The sequence below is a fragment of the Catharus ustulatus genome, chromosome 3, assembly GCF_009819885.2.
Source record: "Catharus ustulatus isolate bCatUst1 chromosome 3, bCatUst1.pri.v2, whole genome shotgun sequence".
Lineage (NCBI taxonomy): Eukaryota > Metazoa > Chordata > Aves > Passeriformes > Turdidae > Catharus > Catharus ustulatus.
This window is the reverse complement of record NC_046223.1, coordinates 45,656,325-45,669,763: the sequence shown is the minus strand read 5'-3', so window position 1 is coordinate 45,669,763 and position 13,439 is coordinate 45,656,325. Positions and strand designations below refer to the sequence as shown.

Here is a 13,439-nt window from a genome sequence, read left to right as displayed (position 1 = left end):
TATGACTCCATTACTTCCTTATTAACTCCCAAGACAATGCAATTCACCATGTAACAGTAGTTACCTAGCAGGAAAAAATTAAGTTCTCCTGAAGATATGTGGACCTGAAATACACTGGATGGAAATACTTTAATGATGGTATCTGAATTAACAAAAAGGAGTTCAGTTAAAATTCTTTCAGCTTTGCTAGTTGACATTTTAATCCTGTGTGAAATAATGTTCCTTTACAAAGGACAGCCAGCAATTGTCAGATACCTTATCTGTACAGGAAACACTTTCTTAGGTTACCAGCTGCTCTCTTTTATCTGTTGTTGATTTGGCTGTGCCTTTTTGATTCTTTCTGTGCTTTTACCACATTTCTACATGAAATGCCTGACTAATCCCAGAGTAACTGCTAGGGAAAAGTTGCTGTTGATTCTGCCCCCTCTTACATTGGTTGCAGCTTGCTCAAATGTAGTAACTCAGAGCAAACTAATCCAGCAGGAAGGGAATATGTTTCTTTCAGTCTGATAAACTGACTTGGCTTACTGTTGTGGTCCTGTTGGCAACAGACCTAGCACAGGGTTGGACCCCAGGGTGAGAATCAGGCATCCAAGACATCTTCCTACCACTGGCAAAGCTGTTAGGTCAGCTCAGCCTATTTTGTTATATAACACCCTGAGCAAATGCTTTGCTAGGTAAAGAGAAGCATCCAGCATGCTAAAGCAGAGAAAATAATGCTACTTTCTCACAAAGGCTACTTTGGTCAGTTTTGTGGGCAGCATTATCTGGTGTGTAGTTTGTTTTCTATACATAGTATACAACTGAACAATTCTCTAGAAGGGAGAGGCAATATTTCTGGATTCCCCACTGAAAATACAGAAATGTGCATTGCACACTTTGATGTGGTTTCTGTAAAACTCTATTCAAGTAGCTGTCATTTTCTCTAATATTACTGAGCAGAAAAGCTATTACTAAAGGAAAAAAGAACATCAAATGCAAGAAATTAAAAGCCTGCTGAAGTGCATCCACAGGATGGGAAATCAGCTTACTGTATGGGAACACAACCAAGCACCAGAAATGGAGAACTGCAAGACAAAATACAGGTTCCTATTCTCAACCATACTAATGGCTCATACACAGTCTTTCACAATTGTTTTCCCTTTGTCTTAGTTCATCCTTTAGCAAAATACATACAAAAATGTCACTGTAGTCTCTCAAGATGCAGAACGTAACAGCAGTGCACTAATCAGCAAAGCAGTTTCCGCACATGCCTCAAGATTCACTGATAAAGCATTATCATAATAATGTGAAAGATTATCACCATCTTCCTCGTGACATGGTGAAATGCAACACTAAAGCCTGGAGCTCAAACTTCTGTTTGAGCGGTTGATTGAGATTCATGGCTAACAATAACTCCTAGTGGCACCTAGAAAACCTGACCTGAACATTCAGGTGGCTTCACTGAGTACACAGAGCTGCACTGAAAGATACAACTGAAAACTAAAGATGCATCTTTCCACTATAGGTTGGCAGAATGTAAATGCATAACAACTATAATAATAAACTGAGGCCTAAATCTAAGACCTGAGATTACTCTTGGACTTTTTTTTTTAAATCACCATGAATGGTTCATTCACACAGTGCATCCTGTAATGTTCACAGTTCTTTGGTTACCCAATCAGAGTTGCAGTGGACCAGGAGCCAGGTTGGAGTCCTGGATTTCTCAGCAGACATGTAAATGCACAGAGGTAAATTAAACAATCCTCACATTAGAGAAATTCATTCCTAACTACCAATGACTCAAATTATTTACAGCATTTTGCGTTGATTTCTGTGCACCATTTAGAGTTTACAGAAGCTGGGATTTTCACAAAGTAACACGATACTTTGAGCCCTGTCCATTTTGCTATAGTGCTCAGTCAGCATTCCAACACTAACCAAAAACAGAGCCATGGAAATCACTGAGCATAGAACTGTTAAAGTTAGAAAAACTCTCTAAGATCACCAAGTCCAGTCATCAACCTACATAATATATATAAATAAATATATAATAAGTAACAAGACCTGCTATGAAGTGTTTAAAATTTAATTGTCCATTAGTAAATCATACTGCCTAGAGCTTCCAAAACACTACAAGAGATGGAAGTTCTCTGGTTTGCTTTAGAGTTTTCTCATTTCCTTTAGGCTGTAAGCTTCAAAGGAAAAGGTCTATGCCATTCTGGTACAGCATACAGCTGGGAAAATAGCTACTTTAAATAATATACAAAGTAGAGATTCCAAGGCCTTCCCATATTAATCTTAAATACAATGAACAATTTTTAAGGCTCTTTTCCCCTTTTTGTGGAAGGAGATGTACAGCCTTCTATGAAGCCCCCAAGAGTTAAACATCCAAACTATTCAATTTTTAGCAGATCTCTGGATGTGTTTCTGCTTTCTGAACATGAGGAGGTTTTTTCCACTTTAAAGACACATACAGTAGAGTCTTTGCCTATTGGGGAAGAGGTGAAATAAGATTTTTGCCTCATGTTTGCCCTTGGTGCCTCTGAAGTAACATCTTTTCAAATTACATCATAAACAAAAGAGGATACCTACTCTAACCTGTCTCTGGACTTTGGCTCTAGTGCTGCATGTTGCAATGTTTAAGGCTGCCAACCACATTTTAAAAGCTCAACTGAGTAAAACAGGTGTTCATAGTGTGCCATGTAGTTTTAAAACATCAAAGAAAGTACAAGACCAAGTGTCACATAAGAGAAAATGCAATACAGACTTTAAAATGAAATCATACCTAAGTCCCATTCCAGTCAGTGTTGCATCATTTGACACTTTCTGAAGAATTACTTTTGCCTCTTAATGCTGAGAAATCTTCTCACATTTGAAAATAATTATAGTTTTAGTATGTATTTCATAGAATCATAGCATGGTTTGGGTTGGAGAGGACCTTAAACATCATCTCGTTCCAACTCCCCTGCCATGGGCAGGGACACCTTTCACTAGACGGGCTTGCTCAGGGCCCCATCCAACCTGGCCTTGAACATTATCAAGGATGGGGCATCTATAACTTCTCTGTGCAAGTGCCTTACCACACTCACAGTAAAGAATTCCCTCCTAATATCCAATCTAAACCCAGCCTCTTTCAGTTTTAAACCATTCCCCCTTGTGCTATCACTACGTGACCTTGTAAAAAATCCCTCTACAGTTTTCTTGGGGCTCCCCTTCAGGTACTGGAAGACACAATTAGATCATTCCAGAATCTTCTGTTCTCCAAGCTGAACAATCCCAATTCTCTCAGCTTTTTCTCATAGGAGAAGTGCTCCTAAAAATATTTTCAATATCTACAATTAAGTTGAGAAAAGGACTCCTTTTACCGTCATTTCAACATACAACTAGACATATCATACAGCCAGTACAACAAAGAAAATAAGTCACAAAATCTAAGGACTGCCTGAAATGCCTTTGGTTTTGCAAAAGTCACAATTCTGAAACTAGATTCATCTCTCATTCTGATAATGGAAAAAAAAAAAGTGAACAATGATGTGTCTTAACCTTATCATTTCAATATCTAATTTTGGTTGGTCTCTCTTTTACCTTATATGTCTATATGTCTGGTTTTATGTCTAGTCCTAGAAACCTTCTGTGAAGAAGCTACTGTCAAAGAATTTAAGGTTATTCAGCTGCGACAATTTAAACAGTGTTCATATACAGTAATTTCACGACCATAAGGTGCACTGGACTACAAAGCACAGCCCCCAAGAGTCAGCAAATTTCGCAACTTTGTAGATCACATAAGGCGCACTGGACTATAAGGCGCACTTTTTTTTTGCAGCGAGGCTCCGCCCCCAGCTCCCCCCGTGCAGTTGCTGGCTGAGGCCCCGCCTCAACCCGGCAGCCATTGGCCCCTGGGCCCGCCTGTACCCGGTGGGGCAGGGCTATGCCCGCCGCCGCTGCGTGCAGCGTCCCCGGGGCCGGGGTATGCCCGCTGCTGCTCCATGGAGCATCCCCAGGGCCGGGCTATGTCCGCCGCTGCTCCGTGCAGCGTCCCCGGGGCCCCGCTGCTCCGGGAGTTCCCTGGTGATCCGGGTGACCCGATGCCGGTAAGCTCGCCCCGTGCCACCACTGTCCCGATGCCAGCGGCTTTCCCCCACCGCACAGCAGCCACCCTGATTCCGGCGGCTTTCCCCTCCCCGAGCGGCGGCCGCCCCAATGCCGGCTGGCCCGCCCTGCGCAGGGGACGCCCTGATGCCGGCAGGCCCACCCCCCGGGGTTACCTTCCCGGGCTGTGCCACTGCCCTTTCCCTCCCCCACGCAGCCGCTGCCCCGATGCCGCCGGGCTCACCCCGGCCTGGTACTGGCCTGATGCTGCTGCCGGGGGGGTCTCTGCTCGGCTGGGGACTGTTGCGGGCTCACACTTCCGGGGTGGCAAACGTCGCAACTTTGTACATCAGATAAGGTGCACCGGACTATAAGGCACACTTCTGGGTTCAGGGGAAAATTTTAGTCAAAAGGATGAGCCTTACAGTCATGAAATCACTGTAATTGAAAGACACAGAAGGATGTACTCATACTACAAGTAGAATGAAATTCAGAGGTCCATTTTAACCTTTCCATTTAATTTTGAGTTATTTTTAACATATTCAGAAAAGATATTCAGCATGTTGGACATAAAATGCATGAGGAGTAAAATACATGGCAAAACCCCATTCTTATAGTACCAGTGCTCTCAAAAGCTGCATTTGCAATGGTATTAAATTACACCTGAAAACATTCTATACAGAGATTCTGGTCATGCTAAAAGTTTTCAATTTGTAATAGAAGACAGCAGAAAGCCTCTGCTTGCTGTTATCACAGCAGTCTGGACTTGCAATTTGCAGGAGAATGGAATTCTGCTGTAAAGTTTCTAGCAGTAAATAGTATGTGGCTTTGTCAGAGGGCACAGACTCAAAAGCAAAGGATACTTGGAAGACTACTGGGCTGGCTTGTTCCTCTGGCAAAACCTGCTTCCCAGCCCAGCCTGCAACTGGCACTTCCCTGGTTCCCCAAGATGATGTGATAACTTCCAAAGCTGCTCCAGTGACTGGCACAGAAGCAGTTTAGAGTACAGACCATGGTAATACTTAGGAAGCAGCAGTTAGCAAATGTTTTGAGTCTGGTGACAGCTGGTGTACCACTTGAATTCATATGTGCTTTTCCTACAAGGACACTGGCATATTCTGTTTTCAGATAAATGTGTATCTTTTCCTTTCCAAGGGAAAGGAAATCCATATGTTCTTCCAAAAGGCATTTTGATACTTTTGTGAAGCACAGCCACTTGAAGTGCTTTGCTCCATTAATTCCTTTCAGTCCTGCTCTTAACCATGACCACATTGCTGTTCTGACCTCACAAGAAACTAAGGTTCAGGTAAGATTCTTCAGTGAAAAAGACAACTAGTACACTTCTAGATCTTCTGGGTCACCATCAGTAACTACTGTAGTAGTTACTACTGAAGACTAACTGAAGACTGTAGGTCTTCAGTTGAACTTTGCACAAATATCATAACTCTCAAGTAGCTGAGGTCAGACCCAGAGAAACAGTAGGGATTTAGGTAGCTAAATCCCAAGAAACTTTTTATTACTTTCTTTAATCCTGAAGTCATCAAAACCCTCATAAGAATCCTAATTTTTCCTCAAAATGCTCAACTTACTTCTTCACAGGCCAAGAAATGTTTTGGTCTTCATATGATTTAGTAGCTTGTACCCTACTTTATAATTAACCTGGAGCAGTGACTAAAATACACATTTGTCCACAGATATGCTGTTTCTCTACCAAAAGAACCCCACAGATTCTTAAAATGATGATGCAGTGGGCCAAAGTGAAACAAGGAAAGAACCAATACAACCAACAAATAAATATAAACAGGAGAAACTACAGGTTTAAAAGACCTTAAAAAAATTATATTCAGATAAAAGTGAAAATCCTACTAAGTAATGGTCAGGAACTGCAGGATTTGGTTGTTAAGTTTTAGAAATTCTGCTCTGAAAGTAAACATAACTTAGGATTTGATTTGGAGATGCTGGTAGAATAAAAATACAAATTCCAGCTTTACAAAAGGGTTGAAAAATAGAATATGTTTAATGAAAGGAAATTTCAGGGGGGATTACTCTCTTATTTTCAACTGTTTGTGTTTCAGCATTGGGAGAATGACCCTAGACTGAACATAGAAGGACGAGAAAGGCAGCAGCTGCAGTCCTCCACCTGCCGAGAGCTGCTGCGGTGGCTCCTTATCACTGAGAATTTATCAAAGGAAGTGGAACTGGAGGATATAGAAGTGAGGGTAAAGTTTGTAAGAAAGACATTCCATCCATCAGCAGCCACCCCTGCTACGAAAAATAATACAGTTTTGGTGATCCATGGCTTCTTCAATTTCTGTTAGGGGATGGTTTTTACTTCTCACTGGCCTGTAAAGAAGGCTAAATACAGGTTTAGAGCAACTCTTGACACAGGATTTTGGCTCAGCTGATTGCTGTAGTCCCATGAGGAACCAGGAACTACCACCCTGCCTGGAACACAGGACAGGGAGAGAACCAGATTTCCTGTCTGCTACTGCTTACTTTAGTAGAGAAAACAAGACCTTTGTCCTGGGCATACAAGAGATAATGTGACCGATCTGTTGGCTGTAACTTATCTCTGTTACTCATCTCTGGTAACTGAGTGCCTTCTGTCCTGAAGTCCAGAGCCTAATATCTTTCTCAAAAATGTTTATTAACATTGATTTTGACAAAATACAGGGAGTTTGGAGATATTCACACCACACATTTTTGGTTTGTGTATTTTGGTATGTTTGCTTGGGTTTGTGTTGCAGGGTTTTTCAACTTGTCAAGTCCCTTCTTTTCTGGTTTTAAATTTTTTTCTTTTTTAGTAGTTCATTGAACATTCTCATGGCACAGATACCAGAAGCATCCAAGCTACTTTCTCAGTATTAGTCTATACATACTCAGCTTCTTCCACAACTTCCCAGATGGTGGTCTTTTGGTCTCCTCTTCCTAAGGAGTTCTAGAAAATCCTAGCTCAAATGCTTGTCCTGAGAATAACATAGAGCCAAACTCAACTGAAATCTCCCACAACCCAGGAGACAGAGTCTTAACCCTGGGGCCAGACTAAAATATAACAGCAGCAAATCTGGAACTGCTCCATGGGTGTAGAATGAAGGAACTTCCCCTGAGAAAAAAGCAGACACGCAGGCAGACAGAATGACTCCTGGACTTTGTGTTTATATCACTTAATGCAACATGTGGGATGCCTGGTTCCAGGACAGTCTATTGATCTGAAGGCCAACAGCCTTGGGGCTAGTAGCTGTGATTACCCTCTCCCAGAAAACCCTGTAGGCTTCAACCACTTGTCTTCAGACCCAAACAGTTGGCTTATTGAATGTAATCCTTCTCCTCTGGCATCTTTCTCTACCTACCTCATGATCTTCTTTGCTCTTGGAATATCTCCTGTATAAAAACCACACTGTTGCAGAGCACAACACAACCTCCCTTTGCTTCCTAGATCATTCCCAGCAAATTACCTTTTCCTGTAGATGTTGTTTTCAAGTAACAAACAACTATTAAAATAAAAGCAAAGTTCCCAAAGTTTGACATCCTCATGCTGAATAGCTGCAATTCATCAGGCCGATTTAAATAATCTATGAGTACTGCAGTCAGAGCAACAGCACAATGAAGCTTCAGTGTTCTGCTGGAGTCAAGGATGACTACCAGTGAGACAGATCTGAGTTTAATCCATCACCAAGTTTGTGTATTTTCAGGTAAGAGGCAACAGAGAATCTTCTGTCAGTTCTCTAGACAGACATTTGGTATGAATTATGAAACACATTTATTTGGTGTGTATTAATGAGATAATACAGGCATCATCAGGGACACAGTCCACATATTCTGATAGCAGCAAAAATAACATATTCATTCTACATTGAATTTAAGCATGGGACAAAAAAACCTTATTTTCCCTAAAGCCTCTTCACTGTCCTCTTATTTATTATTTATTATCCTAAGTCATATTCACATCTTCCTATAAAGATATGAGAGACCCCAGTAGTTTCTTCCACCTGACGGCTCCACTGTAAGAGCCTACAAATCTTATGATGTCTTTGTAATGCTCCATCGTGGTGCCTTCATGGCACTCCCTCATCTTCAGTGGATTTGTTAAGATCTGTAATGAATACTATGCACTGGATAAGAGGCCTGTTCCCCTGAGGGGGAAGAAAGGCAGGAAAAGCAAGCACTTCTGAGAAGAACATGGAGAAAATGATGCAGACTGCCAGGCTTCTCTTTCCCTGGTCTCTTCATACAAAATGCACTTTCTTTTGCAAGATATCACAACCTCACAGCCTGTTACCTGTCATAAATAAAGGCACAGTTTGGTTTGCCTTGCAAGTCATCAGTAGCAATGCTTATGAGAGTCAGACCTAACAGAGAACACCCTTATAAATCAAATTATAAATGCATTAACTCCTCATGCAGTTTGGCAGTTAAATAACTTGAATGGAAAACTTTCCCTGAAAGCCATATTGTATCTTTACTAGCCCTTCAACCAAGCACTTTCAAAGTAACAGCTTCTGTCAGCATTTATTTGCAGCTACTGAATTACTACTGTTCCTTACTTGATTCAGAATACAGTGAGCAGAAACCCAAATTCAGTCCATTATGGATCCTGGGTAACATTCTCTGAATGCAGCACAATACACCCATCCTCAGCACCAACAATGGTACAAGCTGAATTCTGGAGAAAACGCTGCTTTCACAAACCACTTTGAAGACAACTATGTTACAGGCTTCAGAAGAGGTCAAATACTGACAAATCCTCCCCTCTCTTATTGCCTTAACTCCTGTGGCTCAAATGAGAGGCCAGATGACCTTAATAAAAAAATGTTAAAACATGCATTGCCATTGTAGAACAGGCAACTTCTCACCTTTCCTCTGCAAATCCCTAAATCAGGACAAGGCTATCCTCACTTCCTTCTAATGGGTATCTTGCCAATTCTATCACTGCAGAGAAGGATCTAAAGAAGCTCTTCCTCAGCATCCTTCTGGTGTCTAAATATTATGTGAAATCTTCAGATGAAAAGTACTCAAAGCTGGACAGTCACAGTAAGTCTTACAGTCTATTTGTATAAAATGCCATGGAATATGCTTGCACCGAGAAGACTCTTTCCAGAAACAAACATAAACTACAGGCCTCAAGTTTCTAAATTGGCAGCTTCTTTCCTTCCCTACCTATTTTCCCTTCAACAAGCAGAAGTCAGTGTACTCTTCAAATCTGTCAACGCAATCAGTATCATTTTCTTTGGTTGTTTCATTCTGCTCACAACTCGTGTAATGCAGTATTCCCGTATTGCACCAATATGGGATGAGATGTTAGACACTGACAGTATGCCAAGACGAATGAAAACACCACCTGGAAGGGCGAGTGCAAAAAATGACTTCATTTTTATTGTTAGAAATAAAAGATTTCAGTACAGATGGCACCACAACAAAGCCAACCAGAAAGAACTGCTTCAGCATGATTTGATGGCATCTAGCAATGAGACAAGCAGAGCATAGATGCGTGTCAGGTATTAATTACAGGGAGTTTCCAAGGCAGACACTACTTAAATGGTCACAACTGTATATTCTCAGTGTTTAGGTTGTCAATTATTAATGACCAAATTGCTTCACCTTACACACTGCTCATATGGCATTCTGCACAACTGCTTAAGTTGCATAGGGAGGAATAAAGTCAGAAGAGAAACCTGCTGCCTGTCACTGCTACAACGTGCTGAAGCCTCACCACCAGTCCATTTCACTGCCCTTTGTTTGCCCCTCCTTCAGGCAGCTTGTGACAGTCCTCTGACAGCCCATGTGCACATCAATATTATTTGCTTTCAAGTAGCAATTTGCCTTATTCTGCAATCTCCATTAATTTAAGACTTTTTTTTCCAAATTCTTAACTGGTTTTATAATTTTCTTCAAGGATTTTCTCTAGTGAGTAAGAAGCCAAAGACTATAATAAAGATGGGAGGGAACAAGAAAAGTCAGGATTGCCAAATTTAAACACCTTCCCTACACATGCTTTACATAGAAAACTGAAAGGCTATGAAAGAAGCCTTGTCCTCTGTACAAGGAGTGGGGTAGGTGTGCATTTATTTGCATGAGAGACAAATTCAGTCAGCTGAACATAAGCAACATCCAGGTGCTTCCTGTAATTTCACTTAAGTACAGAAACAACCCTCAGCTGGCACCATCAGCAGCAGGGTTCTCTTTTCTGCTTTTGCCCTTACTGTAGTTGGCAAAGGAAGGGCACTTCAGGCGTACACTTTATAACAATACAGCTTATTTTGAATGTTCAAACACTTCTGAACATTTACACAACCTTTTGAGGTGGCCAGGCGGGTTCTTCTGCTTACTGTCCCTTTTAATGATCATTTCAAGAGACTTGAAAGATTTCTTACACAGGTGCAGAGTTAATTGAGGGGAAAAAAATGCACCTCACCAGAGATAGAAATGCTCTGGCAAGAATTTCAACTAGCATTGGACATACTATACTGGTCTGGATTTATACTTCTCTACTTGTACAAAGTCTAATTTATATTAAATAGGGATTAAGTACAGCTAAAGGCTGCTGCATAAAACAAGGGACAGATGGATTTGGTTAAAAAGGTCCCAAGTCAAAGGACTGTCAGACACAGAAGGAAGTACCACCACTTAACGTCTGGTCTATTATATCAGTGGTGACTAAATGACCTCAGTTTATGAAGCTGACAGAAATAATGGAAACTCACCTCATGCATTCCAGACCTCTGGGTTTTCTGCACACATACCATGTAAGTGGCATTTTCTGAAAGGTTTTCCATTTGGACAATGGTACCTTGAGTCTTCTTCTCTGGTAAGGCCTCTATGATCAAGCCAGCTAAACATGCAGGGCCAGGTTATGCTTTGCCCTTCAGCAGACATGCAGTGGGAAAGAGATATCCCTGAGCTGCACTACTGAAGACAAACATCCTGGAGCTGTGTATCAGCAGGAAGTGTTCAGGTGTTACCAACTCAGACCCAGCCCCACTGTCCCAATTGTGAACATTTTTTGACTGAATCATACAAAAAAAAGAGTGGGACTCTTTTCAATACCTTTTCATTTTTTAGTGTGAGTTACTACACTACAGAAAAACTAATTTGAATATAAAAATAGCTCTTAGACAAAATAATTTATATTTTATGATACCTAACAGTATAACTGATTAGGAATTTTAAAAAGCATTATAAGGTCAATCCAGCTCCTTAAGTTTTGTATTTTATGGCTTTAATGAAAGAAAAAAAGAAAGAAAAAAAATTAGTGCTGAAGTACTATCACAATTCCATGCTTTTCTCATGAGCAGCATTCCTATATGTTGATTAATGTTTAGAAATTTACTCATTGAAAGCATTTAACTGCTTTTAGTCTGTCACTTTCTCTCTTCTTACAAACTCTAGTAATTAAGAAGTGGGGAGGGGAGGTGTTGTGGAGACACCCACAATCCTGTTTTACTTTTTAAAAACACAACTTCCTTATAACCCTAATCCGTATAGTCAATGACAACTATTTATAGGACAAACATTGCCTGTTTAAGATCAGGAAGCACTAACATATGATCAGGTAAGCAAATTATTAAATGTCAGTATTAATATCAGCTGATTAAATTTCCTATAATAGAAGAGTGCTAACTTGGGGGCAGGGGGGAAGAAATAAACAGTGCATCTTTTATAGTAATATCAATGTACTACTAAGACACAAAGCCCTCTCTGGTTGGACAAATTTTAGGGTGATTTTTTTTAAAAGCTCTTCTTATTTGACAAGCCCTTATAATTTCTGTCGGTGACCTGCATTCAAATTACCAGAACCCAGCTTCCCAGCACAAACGAGAGGGCTGTCCACTATGATGGTATGTGAAATGCAACTATTGTAAAAATAAGTACTGGTAAAAACTACGGTCAGAGGAACGTTTCCTCGAGCTTCTCAAAACACCAATGCAAATTGCTAACTGGAAGAAAGGAACCATTATCTTTCAGTCACTTATATTCAAATATTAAATGGAAATTGACAGTAAAACACGAAAATGAAATTCAATTTCATTCTAACCAGGTTAGCAGCGCGTCCCTCTCCATCCCCGCGTGTGTCCCCCCATCCCCGGGAAAAAAAAAAAAAAAAAAAAAAAGAGAGAGAGAGAACGCATAGGGGACACCTCTAGAAGCATTTAAAAGTTCAAAGAAACACACGGGCATTTCGCCGGATTTTCGAAACCGCCAGCGATTTCAGGGCAGGGAAACCTGGCTCAAGGGGGGTGAGCCACGGGTGGTGCATCCTGCACAAAACACGGCTGCCTGGCGCACGGCAGAGTTTGGGAAGCTCGGCTCCCCCCGCAGCCCGGCCCGGCCCGCGGCCCCGGCTGCCCCACAGCGGCGGGGCCTCCCCGCGAGGCCTCCGAGAGAGCGGAGCCGCTCCGCCTTACCCGTGGTGGAGAGGACGGTGCTGGCGAAAAAGAGAGAGGAGGTGAAGTCCCAGTTCCAGTTTCCCGAGGCGTTGCTGAGCACCGAGACGCCGTAGTTGCTGGCCTCCAGCACCCGCATCAGGAACTGCTCCAGCTGCTGCTCCGACAGGCAAGCGTGCTCCTCCAGGAAGCGCTGCTTCAGCTTGCCCAGCTCCTGGCGCAGCAGGTCTTCGTAGGGCAGCTCCACCGAGGAGAAGACCACGGCGCCGAACACCAGGTAGAGCAGGTAGCCCAGCACCAGCAGCGCGAAGCACCAGGCGGAGCGGTGCTGCTCCACCAGCCGCACGCAGGAGCTGCCCGCCAGCGACTGCAGCATCTTCCCGAGCCGGGGCGGGCTGAGCCCCGGGCCGGGCCGGGCCGTGCCGAGGGGAGCAGGGACGGGAAGGGGGAGCGCGGTCCCGCTGCCCCCCGTGCGGCCGCGGGCTGGCTCTCAGGGCGCTGATGTGGCGCTCACGTGGCCGCGCGGCGCAGGTACCGCGGCGGAGGGAGGGAGGGAGGGACGCGGGGAGGGAGGGAGGAAGGGCCTCCCCTCCTCCTCCTCCTCCTGCCGCGATGCTGCTCCCGCGTGTTGGGATGCCGGCGCTTTCCCTCGCTGCTGCTCCTCGTCTCCCAGTAACGCGTGGAATTCCCCGCTGGCGCCCAGCAAAGCCGACCCGAGAGCCTCCCCCCGCCCCCTGTGCTGCGGCGGGCCTTTATTCCCCTTTCCGCGCAAAAGTCTCTGAGATTTCCTTGCCCGGCTGCTCCCCGCCCCTGCAGTGAGAAACCCACCAAACAACAATTCCTTACACTACTTCTATTTTGTTGTTACTGTTTACTTATTCATTCATTCATTCACTCGTTCACGTTTAAATGCAGAGTGAGATGATGCAGTGTGAAGCAGGAGGCTGAATTTCCTTCAGTGCAGGATGTGATGGGTTCAAGGAGAAA

General features: G+C 43.0%; 1 protein-coding gene across 1 annotated transcript in view; it reads right to left on the bottom strand.

Annotated features, from left to right (window-relative positions):
• The window catches only part of KCNK1 (potassium two pore domain channel subfamily K member 1), a 36,941-nt gene extending 23,962 nt beyond the window's left edge, over positions 1–12,979 (bottom strand). The window contains exon 1 of the mRNA XM_033055946.2: positions 12,474–12,979. Coding sequence (XP_032911837.1) covers positions 12,474–12,828 — 355 coding nt within the window. The 5' untranslated portion in view covers positions 12,829–12,979. The remainder of the gene's footprint in view (positions 1–12,473) is intronic.
• Positions 12,980–13,439: the final 460 nt, after the last annotated feature.